We start from the raw sequence: 13,050 nt of genomic DNA on the forward strand, positions 1-13,050 counted from the left end.
AAAGCTATGGCTTTTCTCACTTAAAAGCCTGAATGGTTTTCCTCATTTGCAGTCATTTTTGCTTTTTCTTCTTTAGTCTAACGTAGTTTTCAGCATAACTTTATCATGAAGCTGTTATTCCCACCACAGTTTCACACGTGGAACCTAAAAGCTTTGCGCATCTCTGTACAGCAGACATCGCTCATCTTTTTTTAGCTCAGGTGTGTACGTATGACTTCCAGCTCTCTCAGTTTTGAGGACTTTTTCATCCTGTCACCCCAGCCCAGCTCCTACATTTATCATGGACTGTATCATCTATGCTTCCACCTTTTAGTTTGTTGCTGTTCCTTAAATTTGAGAAGTAAAGGAATTTAGCTTTATCTTGGGCTCCCTCTACTCTTTGCGACAGTTATCTATCAACAAAGAGATACTTCACAGCTAGTTAATAGTCGTGATTGGTTTTGTTTTGGTCCAGAGATATTTGGCAGCCACAGGTGGGTTGAACATACACTGTGAATTCACAACTCTAAGTATTGAATGTGTCCATTCTTTCTCTCAAGAGGAATGGCGATCAATTAAGGCTGCTAAGATTAGATAGAGGTTATATGAAGCACGTACATACAGTGCATTTTAGAACCGTAGTCAAACCTGGTTTTAATATGAGGGCCATTATTCCCTTCTGAGCGGCCATCCTCCGTCAGATTTAGCAGAGAAAGGATTCTTCCAGCATTAGAGTGTCAGCTGTCACCGGAGGACATTTCCGATCTTCCAGCTGTCATTTGAGTAGCCAAGAAAATTGACAAGATGGAATTTTTTAAAGAAGGAAATCAACATTCCATTTTCTCTTTAGAAATTGTTAGAATTTTAACACAGGTCATACTTGAGTAACCCCAGTTACTGTTTAAAATGGCCCAGCGGAGAATCTGAGTCCCATGGGCTCTTTCCTGGAATGCCAACTCCATGCCAATGCCTCAGAGGCCACCCAGGTGCTCTGGGCAGTGCTTGGTCTTCAGCAAGTCACCAGTGGTGAGTTCTAACTGCAGAAGACCTGGAAGTGGTGTCTGTTTCACATGGATCCGTAGTTTGTCCTTGATTTTTCTTTTTGCCTTTTCGTCATGCACTAGACTGGGAAGCTCGCATTGACAGCCACGGGCGGGTCTTTTATGTGGACCATGTGAACCGCACGACCACCTGGCAGCGTCCCACATCAGCAGCCACCCCCGACGGGATGCGGAGATCCGGGTCCATCCAGCAGATGGAGCAACTCAACAGGCGGTGGGTGATCTGCGTGCGGGGAGCCCCTATAAAGCAGTGAAAGGAGAAGGGCAGCTAAAGAAACCCCCTTTTATACTTTCCTGCTCAGATTGTATGAGGAAACTGCAAAGTCATTAACCCATTCATAGTTAGTACCTGGAAAGCTAGATTTAAAATTTGGTGAGGAGACAAGCTAAGCCCAAGTGTCATTTAAAGACGGGGAATCCTCTTGACGGCCCAGGCTCGAACACAGGTGTTCTTAGCCAAGGGCCCATGGACCACCCCCACCCAGGTATTCACTGAGGGTGTCAGTGTTCCAGGAACCATCCAGAAACTATATGCAAAATTATACATGGATGCACATTTATCTACCAGACTCATACGTATCTGTCATAAGATTCTCAAACAGGTCCAGAACCCAAACAGTTTGAAAACATTCCAAGGATAGGTTCAACAGAATACTGAAAGCTGCCTGGAGAAACAGCTGCCTCATAAATCTCTATATTCATGCCTACCCTGGTCCCATAATTGCTATATACTCAGAAATATACATTCTTAAAAAGCTTTCATCATAGAAAGAGAAACATTTAAAGATACTTTTTGAGAATTGTTTTGTCTAAAAACTAGACCCCTTACTAGTTTTTAGTAAGTATGTAAAGATGTCATTTTGTTTTCAACATGCAAACGAAACCCTAAACAGCACCTCTCCCATGCCATAAGCTAGTACGAGCATCATACCCAATATCTTGCTTCTTTAAGACCAGGGCAGTGGCTTTTGGATACTTTTAGTAGCCAGGAATGCAGACTGCAGGCCCAACTTCGTTTGTATCCACATGACGTCTTGCTAGTGTAAAATAAAGGAAAAAGGTGGAGAGGGACTAAAAAGAATAACTAACTGGGTTTGGGGGACACAGCTATTGATAACAAATATCTTTTGAAAGTTAACTGTAGCCTCCAGAAAAAAAAAAAAGTAGACAATTCAATCCTATTAAAATTGCACAGAAACAAAACATTGAACTTCTGCTTACTGTTGTTGTAGAGAGAGAAGGATGCTTTAGGTGAAGATCACCAGGAGTTCTTTTATTGCTTGAGCATTTGGAAGACATTTGCTTTCCATTTTTCCATTAAGTCATTAATAAGAATCATAACGGGTTTCTATTGGCAGTGTACTTCTCTAGTCATTCCCACAGAAAGAAAGTATATTACAAGGAAGAACATATTAAATATAAATGCACCAAAATCCATGGGAGTGTCCTTTCATGGTGATTGCAGCAAGACTCCTACAACTAAAAATGCAAGGGACGCAGCAAGCTCATTTTACATAGAGACTGTGTTCAGATGCCATAGGCAGAAATAGCCTCAGGGTCTGTCTTGCCAGACAGATGAGCTGAAATAATTTACCAGACTAAGAAACATGGAGAGCAGCATCAGCCTATATCTACAGAGGTGTAGTTTGAACACTAAAACAAAACAGTAAACCAGAAGCAGAAGTAAATACCTTGACCTGTGACATAAAAATCCTTGGAAGTTCGTTCACGATGTTCAGGTTGTATAATATAAAAATGAGGCCAGGGCTTCCCTGGTGGCGCAGTGGTTGAGTGTCTGCCTGCCGATGCAGGGGACACGGGTTTGTGCCCCGGTCTGGGAAGATCCCACATGCCGCGGAGCGGCTGGGCCCGTGAGCCATGGCCGCTGAGCCTGCGCGTCCGGAGCCTGTGCTTCGCAACGGGAGAGGCCACAACAGTGGGAGGCCTGCAAAAAAAAAAAAAAAAAAAAAAAAATGAGGCTAAATCCATCCTGAACCAGGCCTCTAGAGAAGTGTACAGGCTTTGATGTGTAAACCCCTGTGCCCTCCAGTGGAGCTGAACATGCTGAGAGAGACCAGACTTTGCTGAATAGCAAGTTGTATTTGCTGCATCCATGTGGACAGATAAAAAGAAAAGGAACTGAGCGATTTGAGGAAGTGCTTATTTCTTGTGAAAAATCCTACCTAGGGAAGGTCAGATAACCTTCAGATAAGTATTCAGGCTCTTCAATGCTTATTTTAACCTACTGCTTTCAAACATTTAAAGTTTTCCAGTGATTTGGCCTGATAATGGCAGCCACAGAAGGTATACTGTCAGTCCTTTATCCATCGCAGATGTGATCACACACAGGGGGGCATGTGTTTGGTTAGCAGGAGAAATTTACACTCATCACCTTCTCACAGCAAGATGGAAGTATTTCTCAGTGTTGCAAGAAGGAGTTTCTCTTGACTCCTGACAGGGTGATTGTGAAAGGCAAATGTGTTTGTGCAAGGAGACGCACACTGCAAAATGCGGAGTGGACAAAGTAGTGTACGGTGACCACATTCCCTCGGCCACGCCCTAAGTGGCCTTTGTGGCTTTGCCACACGCTTCCACTGCAGGAAAGTCCCTCATTGCGTGCCTTCCACCTGGCACTCATCTCCATCCTGCAAAAGCCCAACCCGAATGTCACATGGTCCCTGGAACCTCCCCAGAGCTCTCCGCACAGAGCCAGTGGCCACCTCCTCTGCAGCCCCATGACTGATGGCCCATCATGCCTGCCACTGGTAACTGTCCTTCCCTTCTTTCTCATTCTTCTTTGTCCCTCGTCCCGGTACCTGGATGGGGCCAGAGTTTACCAGGACTCAGTACAAGACCATTTCCCGAGTTCATTCCTACACGTTCAAAATATCCTGAACGAACTAACTCTACCTTCTTCGCAAATATTTATGGAGGAAACCGAAAATATAAATACATAGTCTCATTTTAAATCATCAACTCAAGTTTGATGTTTTACTTATTTGGATAAAATTATTATACTATTGAGAAATGCGAGTTTTAAATAAGGAAAAAAAAAAAGGCTTATAATCCTACTGCCCGAAGGATTAACTTTTTTTAAACAATTAACTATCTTCAAATTTCATATGCACAGTCCTTATACAGCTATAATGATAATATAGCTTTATATTCATTTTTCACTTCCTACATTATAAGCATTTTCGTATTGCTACATAGCCTTAAGATGATCACTTAAACGATGGTATTCCAATGAACAGATGTAATTTACTTAATCTGACATATTGTTGGATGTTTCACTTATTGCTTTTAATCACTATTTTGGATAAGGCCCAAGTGTATGTAAAATAGTAGGATTGTCTTAGAGTGTTTCTTTAGGGTTATATTCCCAAAAGAGCAGGCCAAGAGAGATCTGCGTGGTTTTGGTATTTGATATCAATGCTTAAAGGTTTTCTAAAGTGTGTTTCTACGGGTTTACTTTGCTAGCAGCGATACCTTGCCTTCCATCTCATCTTTTGGTGGGTTTTTGCTGACTTAAGTGATTCTCCTCGTGTTTTCTGGTGCTCCTTACATTTCACTTCTTGGAGGGAAGGTCAGCTTCTGTTTCCATGAGCTTTTCTTTTCCCAATTTTAGCTCCTCCCATGAGAATCGTCTGCTCCTATGGGCTTTGTTCGTTTGGTTTTGGTTTGGTTTGGTTCAGTTCGGTTTGGTTTTGGAAGGTTTCTTTATATCTGGTTCGGTTTTGTGTGTGTTCCTCTGTGTGTCTCTTTGCAAATTAGACATTCCAGCTGACTTCCTTACCAATTTCCGTAAACCCTATATAATATAAATATTTAACCTTTTTCTGCAAAAAAATAAAGTGTGAGGGAGGACATTGAAGGATATATTTTTTTTTTTAATTTTATTTATTTATTTATTTTTGGCTGTGTTGGGTCTTCGTTTCTGTGCGCGGGCTTTCTCTAGTTGCGGTGAGCGGGGGCCGCTCTTCATCGCGGTGCGCGGGCCTCTCACTGTCGCGGCCTCTCTTGTTGCGGAGCACAGGCTCCAGACACGCAGGCTCAGTAGTTGTGGCTCACGGGCCTAGTTGCTCTGCGGCATGTGGGATCCTCCCGGACCAGGGCTTGAACCCGTGTCCCCTGCATCGGCAGGCGGACTCTCAACCACTGCGCCACCAGGGAAGCCCCTGAAGGATAATTTTTGATGAAATAGAAGAGAACCAACTCTCTGACCCCATCTCTCATCTTTAGAACAAAGAGAGCCTCTGAGGCTGCAGCCCTGCCCTTGCTGGGTGATCCTCCACCAACTGCTGTGTGTCCTGCTTCCCCAAGACTGTCCTGACTTCAGCAAAGGCTAGGGGTTGGGTCTGGCACCTGGGATTTGAGGCTGTTGACTTAGTAAGGCGTGAGATAAACCAGGTGCAACCGAGGACATGTGAAGCAGTTTGTGAAATTGCTGACATTTCCATCGAATAAAATTATAATAAAAATAAAAGATTTCCTCGTTAAAATTCTCTTCAGTGATCACTGCAATTTGGGAAGTAAAAGAGAGGCTACGATATGAGGTTTGTCTAAGCCCTTTCCAAGCATCTGTTGCTGAGTAACAAAGCACCCCAGACTTGGTGACTTAAAACAACAGTAACTGATTATTATCACCGTTATCCTCGTGAGTATCCTCCTCTCTCATGGTTCTCATGGTTGACTGGGTTCAGTGAGGCCCTTCTCTGGGTACCTCATGGTTGCGGTCAGAGGGTGGCTGGGCTGGAGGCTCGCGTATCTGGAGGCTGATGCTAGCTGTGGGCTGGGATCTCAGCTGTGATTGTAAACCAGAGCACTTCCACGTGGACGTTCCATGTCGCCTGGGCTTCCTCACAGCCTGGCCTCTGTGTTCTGTCACAAGCTGTCGCTTTCATTATTGTCTGTTAGTCCAGGTCGCCACAGGACCTTCGCAGGTTCAAGGGGAGGGGACATTGGTTCTTGCTCTTAGTAGGAGAGTAGTCAGGTTCTGGAAGAAGCTGTGGACTGAAAATATCGTTGAGCCACTTTTGGAAAATGCAGCCTGCCTCGAGCCACTTGGGGGATCCTCCAACAGCAGCTTCCTTGGTCTTTGGCAGTCCCCCTTCCTCTCCCAGGTCAAGGCCCACTGAGTACCCCACGTGTGGCTGCATTACTTGAGTTCCAGCAAAAAGAACATCGCAGACAGACAGCCTCCCTGCCGCAGGCGTGTGGAGGGGTAAATAAAAGCAAGCATTTCTCTCTCCGATTCCTTGCTCATTCCTACCCCTTCCGCATTTTCTCATAAGAGGCCTTCTCAGGAATGCCTCCCAGTAAGTGCTGCAGGCAGAGCCATCTTCCACCAGGTGGCAGGAGCGAGTGGCTGAGTCTCTTTAGATAAAATAAAACTTAAAGCCCCACACCAGACAGCCTCAAACCTAGATGTAGATAATACCACCTGAAGAACTTGTTAGAAATGCAGATTTCAATTTTGCCCCAATTTCTGTAATTATAATAATCACCCAGTTGATTCTCTGGCAAGTGGTCTGGAGACCACACTTGAGAACAAAACTCCTCTTTATTATTTATTTATTTATTTATTTGGCCGGGTGGCATGTAGGATCTTAGTTCCCCGACCAGGGATTGAACCTGTACCCCCTGAAGTGGAAGCGTGGAGTCCTAACCACTGGACCGCCAGGGAAGTCCCCAAAACTCCTCTCTAAAGGTCAAGGGGAGGTCACTAGTCTTCAGAATCCCTGCCATGGAAGACCTCGTCCATGTGATAATACGTTCCCCACACCCCCACCTTGGATTGCACATGGCGACCTGGCTACTCGCTGCTCCCTGGAGGCTCCCTCCTCTTCACGCCTCTTCCTCCACTCCCACTTCACTTCTCTGAGCGCAAGAGCCATACAGCAACGCTCCCCTGGCTGTTGTCACTTGTGTGACCTCAAGGACCTCCAGGTCAACATGCCCAAATCCACACTAAAATCTTCCCACCAACCTGCCCATCCTACATGGGCTTCATCAGTACCGACACGTCCACCCACCTGCTCTAAGTGGGCGCCTCGAACTTCACAGTTGTCTCCTCTGTCTTCTCCAACCTCCATACCCAGTCAGGTCCCAAATTCTGTTGAGTCTACATGTAAAGTTATTACAAACTCTGCCACTAAAGATCTCGTCAGTCTGACCGCTTCCCTCATTCCTGCTGTGCTGTGAGGAAAAGGGAAACGGAATTCCTGTCCTGTGTCCTGGTGGGGCCGAGAGACAGCAGGCAAAAGGAGGAAGAGGGGCTACAAAGAGTGAAGGAAGCAGAGCAGAGCAAAAAGGAACAAGACAGCTGGATACCTGCCTACAAAACACCATGTGAATTAGGCAGGAAATTTCTGTGTTTTGTGGACAGATATAGGTGATCTTAGTACCCCTACAGAATGTGGGTGTCTGCCGCCCCCAGCAGCATCCTTAGACACCAGCTTTTTCCACCACCCCTGCCTGGTTCCAGGCTTCTGCATCTCCAGCCTGGAGCGATGCAGTAGTTCTCAGCTGCTCTCCCCGACTCCAGGGTCTTCTCCTCCCGCGCCCTCCACACAGGTGGGGGTCATTGTAGAACTGGACCTGCCTCTCTGTTCCAGCAGCTGCTCAGCCCCTACAGTGGCGGTTCTCAGAGTTGGTCCCCGCACCAGCAGCACAAACTGCATCACCTGGGAACTAGTCAGAAATGCACATTCGTGCCTCCCCCACCCCATCCCTGGACCTGCTGAATCGGAGAGACGCTGGGGATGGAGCTCGGCAGCCTGTGTTTTCACAAGCCCTGTAGGCGATCCTGATGCAGCTCAAGTTGGAGGACCTGGGCCTAGAGAAAAACATTCCAGCCGCCGCTGGGCACCTGCTAGGCGCTCCCTGCCACCCCTGCTGGTTCCCTGGCACTGCCCAAGGCCCACACATCCTGACGCCACCGCCAACCTTCTCGGAGTTCTCCCAGCTGAAGCCTTTTGCACATGTCATTTCCTCCGTGTACCTTCCCTACAAGCTCCCCGACACGTCATACTCTGACTTCAGGACGCATGTGCCTTGGGTGTTTCCTCGTCTGTGTCCACACCTCTTACACACCTAGGGCAGCTTGTTCACCTCACTAGAGTCACGGTTTATGTGCATTTCCCCTCTTTGTTCTGTCCTGACCGTGAGGGTTCAGAGGGCGAGATCGCATTCCAGTCTTCTCTTTCATCTGGAAGTCCAGCGCAGAGCCAGACACACTGGAAAAGTCAGTAAATATTTAGTAAGCACCTGGTTAGGCAACTGACTGGCCAACTGACTGACTGATTCCCCAACTTGGAAAGAAAAATCAAAGGAGCCTTCAAATAAGCAGAAAGCATTTATTTGTCTGCCAGTGTGTTTTAAGCGTGCAACCTTTGCACACCCCTTGCCAGTCCCGTCAGTTACCTGTTAAATAAAAACAAGTGAGTAGAACTTTTAATTTAGTTTGTACACTTATCACCATCAGGGAGAGGTGCTTCGATATCTTAGTTGTAATATTTTAAGTTCCTTCCCATACCATTATTTTAGATTTAGCCTAATTTCATTTAATGCAGGGTGATTTTTTTGAAGTCACCATACCTGAAACTCATCACAGCTTACGAAACAAAAAGAAATCAAATCATCCAGAGATACTTGTAGTGTTAATTGTCTTTGGTACCTTGTGGGGATGTTGAGCATTTCTTTCCTGATGTTTATTGACCTCCAGGACAATTCTTTACTGATTTCCCCACTTATGTGATTCAGAGCATCAGCCCCTCAACAAGCCATCAAACCAAAGTTAACTCCTGTCTTTGCACTTTCTGACACAAAGGTACCAAAATATTCAGCGAACCATTGCTACAGAGAGGCCTGAAGAAGATTCTGGCAGCCAAAGTTGTGAGCAGGTCCCAGCAGGAGGCAGCGGAGGAGGTGGCGGGAGTGATTCAGAGGCTGAATCTTCTCAGTCAAGCATAGGTATGCAGGATGGGCCCAGACTCCTGGGATGCGGATCGGGTAAGGAAAGCAGGGTGTGGACGAGGGCCAGCGGGAGAAAGAGGCTTGGCACCAGCAGGGTAAAACAGACAGAAGTTTCCCACCAGGAACGTATAGGGAAAGTGGATTCACAGTGAAGAGACCTTGCACTTATGCATCAAGGCAAATTTCGGTTTTGGTGGCTTAATCATTTCTTATTAAGTAAATTTATTTGTTGGTGTCCTAAGGATGTTTTCCACTTATAAATAAAACACGATAAGAGTTCATGGTCCGCTTCCAAGGAGCCACATGACAACAATAGGAAGACTTGTTTGCATTTAGAATAAAATACACAACAGAAACTAACACAACATTGTAAAGCTATTATGCTCCAATAAAGATGTTTTTTTAAAAAATAGGAAATAGTAAAAAAAAAAAGTTTTTTTTAAAGAATAAAATACAATCTCCCCTGAGGGAGGAACCTGGGAGTAAAGAGAACCTGCAGGCTTACGATTGATTATACATGGCCGCCTGGGAGCATTTTTTAGCAAATACCATCAGCATCCACTAGGGGGGTCTGGTGTTCATTTCTTTGACTCTGAGTGGAACTCAGATGAGAATATTCAAAAGGCGTTAAGAGATTGACTTCTTCTTTTTTTTAATTGGAGTAGAGTTGATTTACAATGTTGTGTTAGTTTCAGGTGTACAGCAAAGGGATTCAGTTATACATATATATTCTTTTTCAGACTTTTTCATTATAGGCTATTACAAGATATTGTATATAGTTCTCTGTGCTATACAGTAGGTCCTTGTTGGTTATCTATTTTATATATAGTAGTGTGTATCTGTTAATCCCCAAATTCCTAATTTATCCCCTCCCTTCCTTTCCCTTTTGGTAACCATAAGATTGTTTTCTCTGAAGAGATTGGCTTCTGCTTTTTATACCTGTAATAGCATAAGATTATTACTGTAACATCCTAATAACCCAGTTTCTTTTTGAACTGGGTAAATGATGGCAGATTGACGGCTCTAGAACATTCGGAGCAAACAGCCATGTGCTTCCTGTACTGCCAGGTCTCAGCTCTCTCTGCAAAAGCAGAAGAGTGGACATTTTCACGCCCTCTTTTAAATATGTATGTACAGAGTTCCACCAACTATTTTAATTGCCTCCATTCTATTCATTTTATCAGATATACTAACTAAACTGACTAGTTTATGTATTTCTATTATTAATTTCTATTAATCTCTGATAGAGATGTAGTAAAGTGGTGGAGTAATTAGAAACATGAGGAAAAAGGAACAGAAAATTTCTTTCTGGGTTTGGTATTGGATCCGGTGGCATTTGCTGTATAACAAGCCATCCAAAGCTTAAGTTCACAGCCATGCATTTAGCCCTCAATCCTGCAGGTGGGCAACTTGAGCTGAGGCCTGCTGGGTGGTTCCTCAGGTCACTGGGCTCACACCTGCATCCTTGGTCAGCTGTGGAATTGGCTGCAAGCTGGCTGGCCTGATGTGGCCTCAGCCGGGGCGGCTTGTCCCCACTCCCCATGGCTTTTCATCTTGCACAGACTGTTCTCGTGTTGAGGGAGAGAAAGTGGGGACCCACAGGCCGCTCAGAACCTCTGGCAAATTCTGTTGGTTAAAGCAAGGCACAAGGCCAGCTCGATTCAACAGGGTTGCAAAGTTCCGTACCAATGGGGATGCGGCTGGGGAAGAATTGTGGTCCTTTCTGCAAACAAATTCTTATAGCTATGGTGAGCAACTTATAAAGAAAGTAAGAAAAAAGTCATTGGGATAAAAGGGATGAGGTATTCAAAGACTTGATCCTAACTGAAATTGTACAGGAACACTCCTAGGAAATAATGATTCTTAACTGACAGACACCGAGTGATAGGACACCTGGCCCTATCGCTGCGACAGCTGGTCAGATCACTCTTCAAAACAGCAGTCCTCTCCAGCTGTGCAGGTGAAGGCTTGTGGGCTGCTGGTGCCATGAGAGAGAAGTCCCCTATTTGAAACGATCTTTTCCCAATGCCTTTCGTTGCTTTGCTTCACTTTTTCCAGATCTGAGGAGAGATGGGTCACTTTCTCCAGTGAACTCACAAAAAATCACCTTGCTGCTACAGTCCCCAGCTGTCAAGTTCATCACCAACCCCGAGTTCTTCACTGTACTGCACGCCAATTACGTGAGTGTTCTCACACACAGAAGGGGCCTGGCCTGGCTTCCAGCAAGACCCGAAACACAACTTTGCAAAGTCATTGGATAGATTAAAGAGGATAGCATTTTAACTAAGGCAAGAAAAAAAAAAAGAGAGAAAAGAAAAAAGATGGCTCTTTTTTTGCTCTCTGTGAGTCTCCCAAAAAGGAGAAAAGCTAGATTTGGAAATGCTGTAGCTTCTGTGGGTTTTTGTTAGGTTCAGATGTGTTAATAGCAGTGAAAGTGATTTGGAAACAAAGATGTGTTTTTATTATTGTTAAAATTTTTAAGGAACACAATTATGAAGTTGACGGATTCCCTTCAGCCTGAATCATTTTATAAAATCACTTTCATTAAAGAAATTTTAGAATAGATAAATAACTAGGTTTCCTTTTCCTGTAATTAGTTTTGCAAGTAACATGCTTAAGGTAAGTTTGATGTGATTTTTACATATGTAGTTTTTTTCTTTTTTTTTTTTTTGGTATTGTCGAGGAAGCAATGACATTATATTACTATAGTCATTACTTTTCTCATTCGACAAATGTTTCCTGCAGTTCAGGCACAGATCTAAGTGCTGGAGTCATAAAGACAGATTAGGGTGACACCGGCTGAGCAGAAGCTCCTCGTTTTGTGGAGCAACAGACGTGCAGAGATGTGTCTAACGTGACAGGACCTCAGGGAGGAACAAGATGCTCGGGAAACACAGGGAGTGGTCCTGTGTTTCCTGAGCTGAATTCAGTCCTGAAGGTTGAAAGTGGGAGGGGCAGAGGTTCCAGGCTGCAGGAGGAAGGACTCAGCCTGGGGCTGGGTCCAGTGGGGCTGGAGTGTGGCGACAGGCAGACCTGGGAAGAGGGCGTGGAGAGATGAGCAGCAAATTGCCTGGTACGTCACGGAAAGGAACCTGGATCTACCTCAGTAGGCGACAGGAGCCAGCAGTCTCCGATGTTATCAGTTACATGATCCAGTGTTTGAGGAATTCTTTTCTCTGGCAGAACTGTGGGAGAGGGACTGAGGGGGCTAAGACCAGAGGCTGGTTCAAGCGCTCAAGTGAGCAATGATCAAGGGCTGCCTTACGGAAGGGGCTGGGAGCAGAGAAAGAATGACTCTGCTCGGGAGCTATTTCAGTCGCGCTTGGGGCCACTGTGATGGAGGGGGATGGGAGATGAGGACTCCAGAAAGTGAGTCCTCTCTGCTTCGGGCCCCTGAGTTAGGTGGTCATGTCCCCAGTTAGCAGTAGTTTGATTAAGTGATGCAGGCTATGGCAGGGGAGGAGGGACCAGTTTTGAGCAGGTTATATTGGAGAAGCCTCTGGGACATCCAGTGGTTAAACCCAGAGCAGCTGCCCAGCGGTGCAGGTGGGGGAGTCACGAAGGGGGGCAAGGATGCCAAGTAGTGATGCCCTCAGCACTGGGCACCAGGTGGCCCTGAGCTGGAATGAGCCACTGCCCCAGCCTGCTCTGGCTGTGAGCAGTCTCTCCTTGAACCACACACACACACCAGCCCCAGGTAGCATAAAATGCTTACTTGGCACAACGAGAAACTCGTGCAACTTTCTTCACTTCTTCTCATCCCCCAACCCCTACACACACACACACACACACACACACACACACACACACGCACGCACGCATGCACGCACACACACACACACAGTTTTTACCTAGCAGACCTCTGAAGGTCAGCCCTAAATCCACAGGGAACCTTAATTAATACACCCTGCTATAAAGACAGCTAAGATGGAGCACGGGCGCACCTGTGCAGTCAGAGGAGGCAGCCGGACGGAGAGGAAGGAGATGCTCAGAGAGTCAGAGGGAGACTTGAGAGAGCAGAGCCCTGCTGGGG

The 13,050-nt window shown here is 45.7% G+C and overlaps 1 protein-coding gene across 1 annotated transcript in view; it reads left to right on the plus strand.

Annotated features, from left to right (window-relative positions):
* LOC112400708 (E3 ubiquitin-protein ligase HECW1) overlaps positions 1 to 13,050 on the plus strand; it is a 114,090-nt gene that overhangs the window by 15,518 nt on the left and 85,522 nt on the right. Inside the window, exons 6-8 of the mRNA XM_024746600.1 lie at positions 1,104 to 1,254; positions 8,872 to 9,014; positions 11,076 to 11,197. Coding sequence (XP_024602368.1) covers positions 1,104 to 1,254; positions 8,872 to 9,014; positions 11,076 to 11,197 — 416 coding nt within the window. The remainder of the gene's footprint in view (positions 1 to 1,103; positions 1,255 to 8,871; positions 9,015 to 11,075; positions 11,198 to 13,050) is intronic.

The sequence above is a fragment of the Neophocaena asiaeorientalis genome, unplaced genomic scaffold (assembly GCF_003031525.2).
Source record: "Neophocaena asiaeorientalis asiaeorientalis breed wild unplaced genomic scaffold, Neophocaena_asiaeorientalis_V1.1 scaffold68, whole genome shotgun sequence".
Classification (NCBI taxonomy): domain Eukaryota; kingdom Metazoa; phylum Chordata; class Mammalia; order Artiodactyla; family Phocoenidae; genus Neophocaena; species Neophocaena asiaeorientalis.